Source organism: Silurus meridionalis, chromosome 29, assembly GCF_014805685.1.
Source record: "Silurus meridionalis isolate SWU-2019-XX chromosome 29, ASM1480568v1, whole genome shotgun sequence".
Taxonomy (NCBI): domain Eukaryota; kingdom Metazoa; phylum Chordata; class Actinopteri; order Siluriformes; family Siluridae; genus Silurus; species Silurus meridionalis.
Window position 1 is genome coordinate 4,432,118 of NC_060912.1, and position 12,934 is coordinate 4,445,051.

At 38.8% G+C, this 12,934-nt stretch overlaps 1 protein-coding gene across 1 annotated transcript in view; it reads left to right on the forward strand.

The window, feature by feature from the left end:
• The first annotated feature begins 2,791 nt into the window (after positions 1–2,791).
• osbpl3a (oxysterol binding protein-like 3a) overlaps positions 2,792–12,934 on the forward strand; it is a 43,318-nt gene continuing 33,175 nt past the window's right edge. The window contains 3 exon segments of the mRNA XM_046844017.1: positions 2,792–2,950; positions 11,340–11,445; positions 11,770–11,889. Of these exon segments, the coding sequence (XP_046699973.1) occupies positions 11,371–11,445; positions 11,770–11,889 (195 nt within the window). The 5' untranslated portion in view covers positions 2,792–2,950; positions 11,340–11,370.

Here is a 12,934-nt window from a genome sequence, read left to right on the forward strand (position 1 = left end):
TAAACATAAATAAAAAGGTCTACTCTCAGCTGTATTTTGGAAGCTTCACCTAACTAACAAATAGCAACAGACTAGCTGACTACACTAGGCTACGCTATCAGAAAAATACAATGGGTGGCACCTGCCCTCTACCTAGGGTGTCTAAACAATTGTAAAACCTACGTGGTGGAATGTAGGTGCGTGCAGGTTCTTACCTGTTCTCAAACCAGGTGAGCTAGTATAAGAGACAGCTAGCAACCAGGACAACTAGCAACCAGTTCATTCTCTCCTCTTTCTTTTTTACAGATGTTCTCAATAAGGATGTGAAAGATCAGAATTTTTTTGTGCTATTATTTAGGCACATTATATTTGTCAATTCTCTTGACTTAAATGAAGATCACATTTATGACAAATGTATGCAGAAAACCATAACATTCTAAAAGGTTCAAAATAATTTTGAAAATTATGCAATAAATTTGTAAATTGGATAAACTTGAATAAAATCAACAATATCTGTAGAACAATTAACACGTTTTCTGATAGCTGTGCTATCTGTTTTGAAATAAGAGGCCTGCATTTGAGGACTGTGTAAAATCAATTAAGATAAATTGTAAATACTGACTATAATACTAATTTATTTATAATACTATATTCATTTTGGTGCAAAGAGAGAACAGTTTTGTATAAATTCAAATGGCATTTTAAAGGGCATTTATGACCTCTTAATGGGGCCAAGTAAAGAAAATGCATACACACTAATGTTATTTTATTTTAATTTAAGATTCTTTATGTTTATTTTCCCCTCCTATTCTCCCTCAACTGCTTATTTTGGCTGGTCAGCCTGCTCTACGAAGAGTCCTATTTGCTCTAAACTCTACATTTATTAGCTGAAGTCCCTCAAATCAGCAGAAGTCAAATCAAATCAAATCAAATTTTATTTGTCATATACACATACATACAGGGTACGACATGCAGTGAAATGCTTTTTACGATGGTCCAGCATTAGGGAATAAAATGGGGTGAAAAATGTTGTGCGCTCTCGTTGAAAATGTAATGGTTTCTGGTTGGTTTAATGCTATAAATTTTTTGTTTCTCTCTGAGAAAGTCTAACAGGCTATTTACTATTTATTAAAACACATAATACAGTTTAATGTGCTCAATATGCTAAATAAACCGATACTACTTCTTTTTCTTCTTCTTTCGGCTGCTCCCATTAGGGGTCGCCACAGCGGATCATCCGTCTCCATACCCTCCTGTCCTCTACATCTGCCTCTTTCAAACTACCTGCATGTATTCCCACATCCATAAACCTACTCATGGCGGCTCCATCCTCATCATTCTTCTACCCCATGTCCATCCTCTGCACATGTCCAAACCGTCTTAATCTCGCCTCCCTTACCTTGTCTCCAAAACATCATCCATGCGCAGTCCCTCTAATAAACTCATTTCTAATCCTGTCAATTGTCGTCACTCCAATTGAAAATCTCAACAGCTTCAACTCTTTTAGTCACCACCGGCTTGCTCATTAGGGACAAATGTTCACTTATAAAGAACATCTTATTAATTTTTATCACCACATTATCTGTGTAAAGCTGCTTGGAGACAATGTTCATTGTTAAAAGCGCTATACAAATAAAATGAATTTAATTCAATTAAACTCTGTCATTGCCACTGTCTCTAAACCATACAACATAGCAGGTCTCACCACAGCCCTATAAACTTTCCCTTTCACTTTTGCAGATGCCCTTCTATCACAAATCACTCCTGCTATCACTCTACTCCACCCACTCCACCCTCCCTGCACTCTTTTCTTCTACTCACCTCTGCAACTGCACCACTCCACTGCCCTCCCTCTCATTCACACACATGTACTCTGTCTTACTCCTACTGACTTTCATTCCCCTTCTTTCCAGGACGTACCTCCAGCTCTCCAGGCTCTTCTCAACCTGCTCACTACTCTCACCACAAATTACAATATCATCCACAAACATCATAGTCCAGGGAGACTCCTGTCTGAACTCGTTCTTTAACCTGTCCATCACCACTGCAAACAGGAAAGGGCTTAGAGCAGAACCTTGATGCAGTCCAACCTCCACCTTGAACCAGTCTGTCGTTAATCAAAAGCAGTAAGTAACTGTTGAAACTGTTGTTGTTGAAAGATTTATGATCAAACTCTTGATGTCACCCAAATGAAGATGGGTTCCCCTTTTGAGTCTGGTTCCTCTCAAGGTTTCTTCCTTATTACATCTAAGGGAGTTTTTCCTTCCCACAGTTGCCACGGCTGCTCATCAGGGATAAATGCACACCATTCACCTTCACTGTTGATTTCTGTGAAGCTGCTTTGAGACAATGTCTGTTGTGAAAAGCGCTATACAAATAAACTTGACTTGACTTGACTTGTTGATTTTTCCTTCTGCTACTCCATTAAAAATTATATAAGATGCACATAAACTACTGTACAGACATATATAAATAGAAATAAAAATGAATGGAAAACCCACATAGATTCTCTCTACTGTATTCCTTAAGATCCTTCCACCATATAAATCACTGTCCCGCCCCGAAGATCATGTGGTACCGGTTTCATTCTTATTTTTATTTTTATTTTATTGTCTTTTGCGGTCTGCAATATGTTTTATTAAAAAAAAGGCCACTTCTACTTTCCACTTGAGTGAAACTGGTCCGCGGTTGGGAACATCAGCTGTAGAAAACTTGTCTTCATCGCTACCTGGGTTACAGAGTGACTGTCGGCTTGGGACAGACCCATGAGTGACTCCGCCCACAGCGTTCCGCACTGAATCCCTTTCACACACACCGCGTTTAAAGCTCGGGCTCCAGTCGGAAGTCATCAAGAACACTGGGAACACAAAGTGATTTAAAGACGTGGTGGAAATGGAAAACTAATAATTGGTGGCGTATTGAGGAATAAATTATTTTAAAGAAAAGAAGACTTAACACAAACGCGCTTCAGGTAGGTTTATGCACCTTTACAGTCATATATAACTTTCTGCCTGTACGACAATAGAGTTTACCTTTTCACACAGTGAGAGAAAATGAACTTTAATGTTTACCACTTTCGTGACATCAGTGTGAAGATGTTCACTATTGGCCTGTGAGAGAGCAGGAGGCTGCGCCACGTCGGCTGACCGAAACTGCAGTTAAAATAGAAACTATGAGCTCGAAGGAATTTAGTCAACGCCTCTATTGTGTGTGAAGGTGTGTTTGTTATCTCACTGCTGTGTGTAGGACACTTATAAAAGGGAGGTGTAGATCAATGCCGTAAATGATTGAGACACAAGTCTGGGCTGATTCCATCTTCCATCAGCGAAGTCAAGGTTTAAAGAGAACCTGAAAATCATACCTGATTAAACTGTTGATATTTTACTGCAAAACTTACATTCCACTCATTACATTCCTTACATTAGATTAGATTAGATTCAACTTTGTCATTACACATGTACAAGTACAAGGCAACGAAATGCAGTTTGTGTCTAACCAGAGTGCAATAACAACAAGTGCAGGATATACAGTGTTACATGATTTACATAAGTTAAATAGAATGGTAATATAGGATTATAAACAGTAATTTACAGATGTATATGTACTATAAATATATACAGATGAATATATATGTACTATGAACAGATGCCTATTACTATAAACAAAAATTTACAGAAGAATGTGAACAGTGAACATAATAATATATTGCTATTACTATAAACAGAAAACTGGTATATATGCAATGGTAAGTTAATGGTGAGCAGCAATACAAAGAGAGCAGTGTGCAAAAGAGCATAGTTTTGTGTAAACAGTCCATTAGTGCAATAACAAAGTGTGAGGTGTGGGGGGAATGTGGTAGTGTATCAGTGAGGGGCAGAGTTTAGTAAAGAGACAGCTCTAGGAAAAAAGCTGTTCTTTATTCGGCTGTGCTTGGTCTGGAGACACCTGAAACGCCTGCCGGAGGGCAGAAGAGAAAACAGTCTATGGGGGGATGAGAGGAGTTCTTGAGAATGCTGCAAGCTCGACGTGCCTTGCGCTCTGCAACAGAGCAGCTCCCATACCAGACTGAGACACAGCTGGTCAGGATGCTTTCATTTACATTCCATCCATTACAAGTTAAAAGTCATCAATTCCAATATGACTTAAGAAAAAGTCATATCTAATTTGAATGGTAATTGAGTATTTGACTCATATTGGACATAGGCTCAAAAGGGCACTAGTCCTCAACACCAAGACAAAAAAAACTAACAAACAAAATAAACAGTTATAAACAATATAATTTTAAGGTTTTATTTTTATTTGTATTTGAACACTGCATTAACCAAGATCAACAGAACAGCATCTTCAGCATGCCAGAATGAAACAAAGATCAAACAAATCTGTCAAAAAAATAAAAAAGACGTAGTACACTATTAAAAGTAATTGTTCTATTTAGAACCAGAAATAGTTCAATCACCTGCTTTATATCATCGCATCAGGGTTCTGGAGGAACGTTGTTTCATTTCACTGTGTACTGCGTCAGCTATATATGGTTGAAATGACAATAAAAGCTTCTTGACTTGACTCTTGACTTGATATATGGAACCCCAAAATGGTCCTATATAAAACTATTTTAATAAATTAACTGCAAAGAACCCCAAATGGTTCTTTGAATCCAATTTAGATGGTTCTTTATTGTTAAGAGTTACAGTATTTAATGTTGAATAAGAAACTAACCTCAATCCTACAGAAGCGCATTGCATTCACAAAGAGAAAAAACATCACAGGAAGGATCTCATAATTATGACTTAATATCTCATAGTTATGACTTACTATCTTATAATTATTAGAAAAGTTGGGGCAGTTTGTGGCAGGGGAGCATTTTAGCACATAACACTGGATCTGACGTTACTGCATTCTTTGCTCAAAAGCGCCTCATTGCGCAACAATGGAGATGTAGCAGATATAATATGGTTTAGCCTGATGACTGTATATTAGTTTAATTAGCTACTGGACATTTCCTCGCTGACCTGCTCCTCCTGATAATTCATTTAGTTACAGTAAATATTGCTTCAGTTAATAGATACGGGGCATTAACTATTATTATTACATGTATTGTATATTTTTACATTGACTACTAATATGTGTTACACATTCTGACTGTCCACTTGATAAAACTAACTTTTATCAAGTGGACAGTCAGAATGTGTAACTCATATTAGTATGTTAAAATAAATATATAATAATAATAATAATAATAATAATAATAATAATAATAATAATAGTAATGCCCCGTATCTGTTAATTGAAGCAAGACTTCCCATAAATAAATAAATTAGCAGAAGGGGCAGGTCAGTGAGGAAATGTCCAGTAGCTAATTAAACTAATATACAGTTCGAGTTTTATCATGCACATTGTAATAGACTGCAAACAGGCATTCCACAGCCTGTATCATGTCAATTTTGCCTCTCTTAAAATATTCACATTGTCCATTATAATGCTGGCACTTTCAGCCTTGAGGGGAGCAGGACATCCTTCTTTTTCTTTTCCTTCTAAAAAAACAAAATAACTTCATATCAAATAAAATATATTTTGTATTTAGCAGATGTGTTTATCCTAAGGGACTTACACTGTGTTTAATCTATATATTTATCAGTATGTGTTCCCTGGGAATCTCTTTTGAATTGTTAACACATTGCTTTACCAAATGAGCTATAGGATTTCACAGAAATATAATATTAACTGATTTTTCTTATCTGCCTTAACTAAATGTACAAAATGTAAAGTGTTTACTCACAACTGTGGCACTCCAAGAAAATGAAATTGCTTCATTACTTCAGATGCAGGCCTCTCCATAATCTGTACTCTCTGGAAAAGCATGAGCTTCATCCAGTTCTTGACCTCAGAGTAACTAGGGTTGCTTTTACACAACTGCAGGGTAATGGCATACAGGTGTTCCCGGAAACTTTTCTCATCCTCCCCCATTACTTCCGGGTCCAAAACAATCTGAAGTAGGAAGACAGTATTGTGCAGTACATCATTATGTCAAAGTCACAGAATAAACAGTTTTTTACAGTTTGAGTTGGGTTGCCACGCTCAGTGTATAGTGTGAACAAAGTTGTTCAGTATGTAATGTGAAGAAGGTTGCCAGGTTTATTTACAGTCTGAGCAGGGTTAGCAGGTTCTGTGCATCGTGTAAGCAGGGATGCCAGGTTCTGTATATAGTGTATTCATTGTTGCATAAAATGCCTAAGAAAAAGATTTTATTTGTACTTTGTTTTCAATGTAAATTGTCAATGTAAATCTTTTTCTTATGCATTTTATTAATGATTGAACAGAGTCAATAGTATATGTTCAATTCAATTCAATTCATTTTTATTTGTATAGCACTTTTAACAATGAACTATCCAGAGGCAGGCCTGGACAAAGTGGGAAGATCCACGGAGGGGAGAGGGGCAGGAACAGTGGTCACTGGAGCCTCAGGAGCATGTTTAGCTCGACAAAGAGTGAGAGAGAGAGAGAGAGAGAGAGAGAGAGATAAGAGGGTGACAGGAAGAGAAGGATATGGATTATTAAGTGTCCTTATTGTTGTATGAAAGTTAATATCACTGTGCAGTTTGGACTCCGGCAAGAATATGTGATTTCACTCGGGCGTGTTATGTAAAAACTAGTTAAGTTTGTCTGTGAATTCACTTTCACTTGTTTATTAATTAAAAGAGTATCAGAATATTATAAGAACTACAAGCATAAACTCTTTTGGCTCAAGCATGACACTCGCACTGCTTATGCACATGGTTTCTAAGAACTCTTTTGTGTTTATTTGATCAAGTTTTTTGAAAGCCTTGCCATTACACTGCTATCAAATTAATCTCAATAAGGGTTGTTAAGTTATATCATAACAACACTATTTACAGATAATTCAGTGCTATAATTTATTAAATTAAAATTGTATACATTTATCACCAACAGGCTTCATCACAGTTTAGTACTTGGTCAGAGAAGCAAATTCAGCAGGACTGCAATGACATAAAACAAATGTACAACTTATAGCAAATTTACTTCAGGAATAGGCGTTGAATGTATATCCAAGTATGCAAAAGTATTTTGACAGTTTTATATGGAATTGTATAAAAAAACAAAGCAAAAACAAGGTGGCTTCAGGCACAATATTTCACATATTTCATCTGTGTCACTAACATTTCATGCTTTAAAAATAAGAGTTCTTTTTTTTTTTTTTTCGGCTTCTCCCATTAACGGCTCCTTCCAATAACGGCTTCTCCCATTAGGCACAGCGGATCATCTGTCTCTATACCCTCCTGTCCTCTACATCTGCCTCTTTCAGCCCAACCATCTTTTACTCAATGCCACTTTCTCTAAACCATACAACATCGCAGGTCTCACCACAGTCCTATAAACTTTCCCTTTCACCCTCGCAGATACTCTTCTATCACAAATCACTCCTGCTATCACTCTTCTCCACTCACTCCACCCTGCCTGCACTCTTTTCTTCACTTCTCTAAAACACACTCCATTACTATGCACTGTTGACCTCCTCCACCTTCTCCACCTCTTCTCCCTGCAACTGCACCCCTCCACTGCCCTCCCTCTCATTCACACACATGTACTCTGTCTTACTCCTACTCACTTTCATTCCCCTTCTCTCCAGTACGTACCTCCTTCTCTCCAGGCTCTTCTCAACGTGCTCCCTACTCTCACCACAAATCACAATATCATCCACAAACATCATAGTCTGACCTTGTCCGTCAACCTGTCCATCACCACTGCAAACAGGAAAGGGCTCAGAGCTGATCCTTGATGCAGTCCAACCTCCACCTTTAACACACTTCACTGCTGTCACACTGTCCTCATACATGTCCTGCACCACCCTCACAAACTTCTCTGACACACCTGACTTCCTCATGCAATACCACAACTCCTCTCTCGGCACCTTGTCAACGCTTTCTCTAAATTCACAAACGCACAGTGCAACTTTTTTTGACCTTCTTATACTTTATCATTATAATTCTTAAAGCAAATAAGGCGTCTGTGCTGCTCCTCCTCAGCATGAAACCATACTGCTGCTCACAGATGGTCACCTCTTCTCTCAGCCTGCCTTCCACTACTCTTTCCCATAACTTCATGGTGTGACTGATCAACCTAATTCCCCTGTAGTTACTGCAGGTCTGCACATCTCCATTATTTTTAAAGATCGGTACCAGCAACACTCTTTCTCTATTCCTCAGGCATCTTCTCACCTTCCAAAATCCTGTTAAACAATCTTGATAAAAACTCCACTGCCATCTCTCCTAAACATCTCCATGCTTCTACCGGTATGTCATCTGGTCCAACCGACTTTCCAATCTTCATCCTCTTAATCGCTGCTCTCACTTCCTCCTTACTAATCCCATCCACTTCCTGCTTCACCATCTCCACACCATCCAACCTTCTCGCTCTCATTTTCCTCGTTCACAAGCTGCTCAAAATACTTCCTCCTTCTTCTCAACACACTCTCCTCACTAGTCAACACATTTCCATCTCCATCCTTTATTGCTCTTACATGCAGCACATCCTTCCCAGCTCGGTCCCTCTGCCTGACCAATCGTTACAAATTCTTTTCTCCTTCCTTAATGTCCAACTTCTCATACAGCTCCTCATATGCCACATCCCTCTTTACCTGCTGCCACATCTCCTTGTACCCCTGCCTACTTTTCCCATCACTCTGTCGATCCCAATTCTGTTTCGCCCACCTCTTTCCCCTTATGCTCTCCTGCACTTTCTCATTTCACCACCATGTCTCTTTCTTTCTTTCTTTTTTCAGACGTCACACCAAGTACCTTTCTAGCTGTCTCCCTTATCACTTCTGCAGTAGTTGCCCAATCATCCAGCATCTCTTCAGCACCACTGAGCCCCTGTCTGACCTCTTCCCTGAATCTCACACTACATTCTTCCTCCTTCAGTTTCCACCATCTTATTCTTCTTTCAGTCCTCACTCTCCTCCTCTTCTTCTTCACCTCCAAAACCATCCTACAGACCACCATCCTGCTGATGCTGTCTAGCTACACTGTCCCCGGCCAACACCTTACAGTCTCCAATCTCTTTCAGGTTCCATCTCCTACATAGAACATAATCCACCTGTGTGCACCTTATTCCACTCTTATATGTCACCCTATGATCCTCCTTCTTCTTAAAATACGTGTTCACCACTGCCATTTCCATCCTTTTAGCAAAATCTACCACCATCTGCCCTTCCACAATCCCCTCCTTAAATCCATACCTACCCATCACCTCCTCATCACCTCTGTTCCCTTTACCTACATGCCCATTAAAGTCTGCCCCAATCACCAATAATTTTTTTTAGGTACCTCCTACCACTTCATCAAACTCACTCCAGAATTTTTCCTTCTCCTCCATCTTACAACCTACTTGTGGAGCATAAGCACTGATGACATTTATCATCACCCCTTCAACTTCCAGCTTCATGTTCATCACCCTATCAGAATCTCTCTTCACCTCCACTACACTCTTACTAAACTCTTCCTTCAGAATCACCCCTACACCATTTCTCTTTCCATCCACATCCACTATTCCTGGCCTTACTCCCTTTCCACTTGTTCTCCTGAACACACAACATATCTACCTTTCTCCTCTCCATCATATCAGCTACCTCTCTCCCTTTACCAGTCATAGTACCAACATTTAAATTGCCCACCCGAACCTCCACTCTCCTACACTTCACCTTTTCCTGCTGTCTCTATAGACGTCTTCCTCCTCTCCCTTTCCTCCTTCGGCCAACAGTAGCCCAATTTTCACTGGTACCCTGTTGTCTAACAATACCTGTGGTGGTTGTAGGTAACCTCAGCCTCAACCGATCCAGTATGAATTTCTGATTTGTTATCCACATATTTGATTTGGCACATGTTTTACGCTTGAAGCCCTTCCTAACGCAACCCTCCCTATTTATCTGGCCTTGGGACCAGCACTAAGAGTGCACTGGCTTGTGCAACCCTACTTTAAACATAAAAGTTAAAATTAACATTTTCACTTTAAATTCTATCTTCCTGATGGCATGCTCTCCCGTCTCTGGTATCATTTAATTTCAATTAATTTTTATTTGTATAGTGCTTTTAACAATGGACATGGTTTTAAAGCGGAATTGCAGAGATAAAGTGGCTATAAAAGAATGTATGTTTGTTTTTTATAACTCTTTGTTCCTAATAGGGCTGCTGCTATCGATGATTTTAATAAGTGGCATACACATTGTTGATGTTGAAGCTTGTACTTAAAAACTCAATCTTGTGTCAGGATGCTAAAATTTGTCCAGGTGGTCAGCATTGGGTTGTTCAGAAGAGACTTCTTACCACTTTTCCCCATTTTGTTTTGACAATGAATATCATCAAGGGCACCTGCTAGAATGTCAAAGGTGTGGGAACCTTTCAAACTCAAATTATGAGTGCAGCACATGTCTGTTTGCACCCACTCTTATCTTGTGGTTCCTGGGTTTGCTTTAGAGTTGCTCCAAACAGAGTTCTCTATTTTGATCAGTATGTAAATCAATATTCTGTTCACTAAACATACTGAATAAGAAATATTTACATTCTTAGATAGAAGGATTTCTACACGTCTTTTACGCATTATAAAGCACAGTTGTTGCTAACAAAGATGCCTGAAGATATCAGCATGACTATGATAAATTGTGGAAGGTATGCCTATAAATAGTTAATGTCATATTCCTATTAAATGGGTAGTTCAGTTTTTTTAAGTGAGATGTTATGATATACTTATGCCAAGTCAGTGTATTAAAATGCAGTGGAAAGCACTTGGCACTCTCCCTGTTTAGAGCAGAAATATACACTGCTGAGCATGGATATGAGCACAGCATAATGACATTTTTTTTTTCGAAATTTTCTTTCGAATAGAAGCCAGATTTTTTGCAGTGTTGTTTTCCAGTGTGTTTGAAAGTGTATCTCTTTTATTCTATCCCTGAACTATGCTCTTCTACAGGTACACTGACTAGGCATAAGTACCTCATACAACCCAACTGAACTATAAATTTAATATTCACACAGTTGTTCAATTTGATGTGACTGTATATGAAGTCATATCCCTATTTACTTTATTTACATTAAAGCAGGTGTGTATCCGTGTGTAACAGGCATCACATATTTTGCTATAGCATCCTTAATATGACTAGTAGTGTGGATGAATTGTCTGACATTACAACACTCAGACCTCAGAAACAGAGAAAAACCTACACACTAGTGATTATCAGTAGATTTAACACACTCACAGAAACCATCTATAAGCATGCATGAAATTTGCTTACTGTTATTCTCTTCTTTGTATATCCTTCTTCCATTTCCTATGTTTATGGCCGAGTACAGGCTTCTCTACAGCAATCTCCACTGTACAAATATGGACTTGGAGGAACAAGATGTGCCTTTAGTGATCGAGAGAAAATCAAAGGATAATAGTCAAGATGAAGAACAGGTAAGATCGGCATATATCTATCTTCACAGAAGCTTGCAGTCTCTGGTTACAGTATTTGTATTGCAGCAAGTATAGTTCAGCATGCCAATTATTTGGTTCTTTAGCTCTTAATATGACACATTGACAAAGACAGACAAAAGCCTTTGTCACATATTTTTACAGCACGATGACGTTGGGGAAGTTGATGTCAGTGTGCATGCAGACTTTGAACTTCTGATAAGGAAACCAGAGCCTTAACTCAATCATCTGTAGTTTATTCTGTGGCATCTTTGGCAATGCCACTGATATAAATTTAAGCATGCATTCTGGCTGTGTCTTTCTCAGGAAGGGGGTTGGAAGATAATGGAAAGCATACAAGAGTCAAACAGCAATGTGCAAAAACCAATCAAGCAAGAAGGCTTCCTGCTGAAGAGGAGAAAAAGGCCAATGAAAGGTTGGCACAAGGTGAATCCCTTACTTCTTTATATTTAGATATAGCCCTTAAAGTAAAATTACACAGATATTTTAATATTTTTTTTAAGTTGGATATAGACATTACCTTCTATAAAAGCAATCACTCCTGAAGAAAGTGAGCAGTGCAATATTTCACCTTCCAGAATTGCATAAAAGGAAGGATTCCTGTGAATAAACTATATCAACAAAACTTTTTTTGATGTAATGGGATTTTTTCATAGGCTGTTTAAGCATTAGAAGCATTTTGGTTAAGCTTTACCCAAAATGCTTACATTTATTTATAAATAAATAAGCTTGTTCTGTGTGAAAATGTACCTTTGCCATGTCCTGATTGATGATGTACTCAGAGCCTACCAAGAGTGCTCCAAGTTTTTCTTATGCCATGACAGCAATTAAGGTCTTCTGCAGTGTAATACAGCAGGCAAAGACAAAGCTGCACTATGCACTTTCATGATTTCAACTTGAAAGTTCTCAACAATAAGCAAAACCTAGCTGCTACCTGGAGCCTAAGTAGGGAGATCAAAGATAGCGGCGCGGCAGTAGCTTGCAACACCCGCTTCGGATCCAAAATGCTTTTATTTTTATGTTGTAGCCCGTCTCACGCAACATATGGACATCAGAGCAAATGGTGTCTGTGTGTACCATTGCCAGACTCTACAGAAATACAGAAATAATCCAAAACACCCTCATTAATGATGATCTGCAGGAGAAGCTACGTGATCTCTTTGAGCACTTTGCAACCAGAGGGGTAAACTGACATCTTCAACCAACAACACCATCTCCCTCAACAAAACCATCGCCCTTTATCACCTGGAAAAGAAGGATTCATATGTACGAATGCTGTTCATAGACTTCGGTTCAGCATTCAACAATATCATTCCTCAGCACCTGATTGGGAAACTGAGCCTGTTGGGCCTGAACATCTCTCTCTGTAACTGGATTCTAAACTTTTTGACTGGAAGACCTCAGGCAGTCTGGATTGTAAACAGCATCCCCAACACCATCACACTGAGCACTGGGGCTCCTCAGTCCTCTG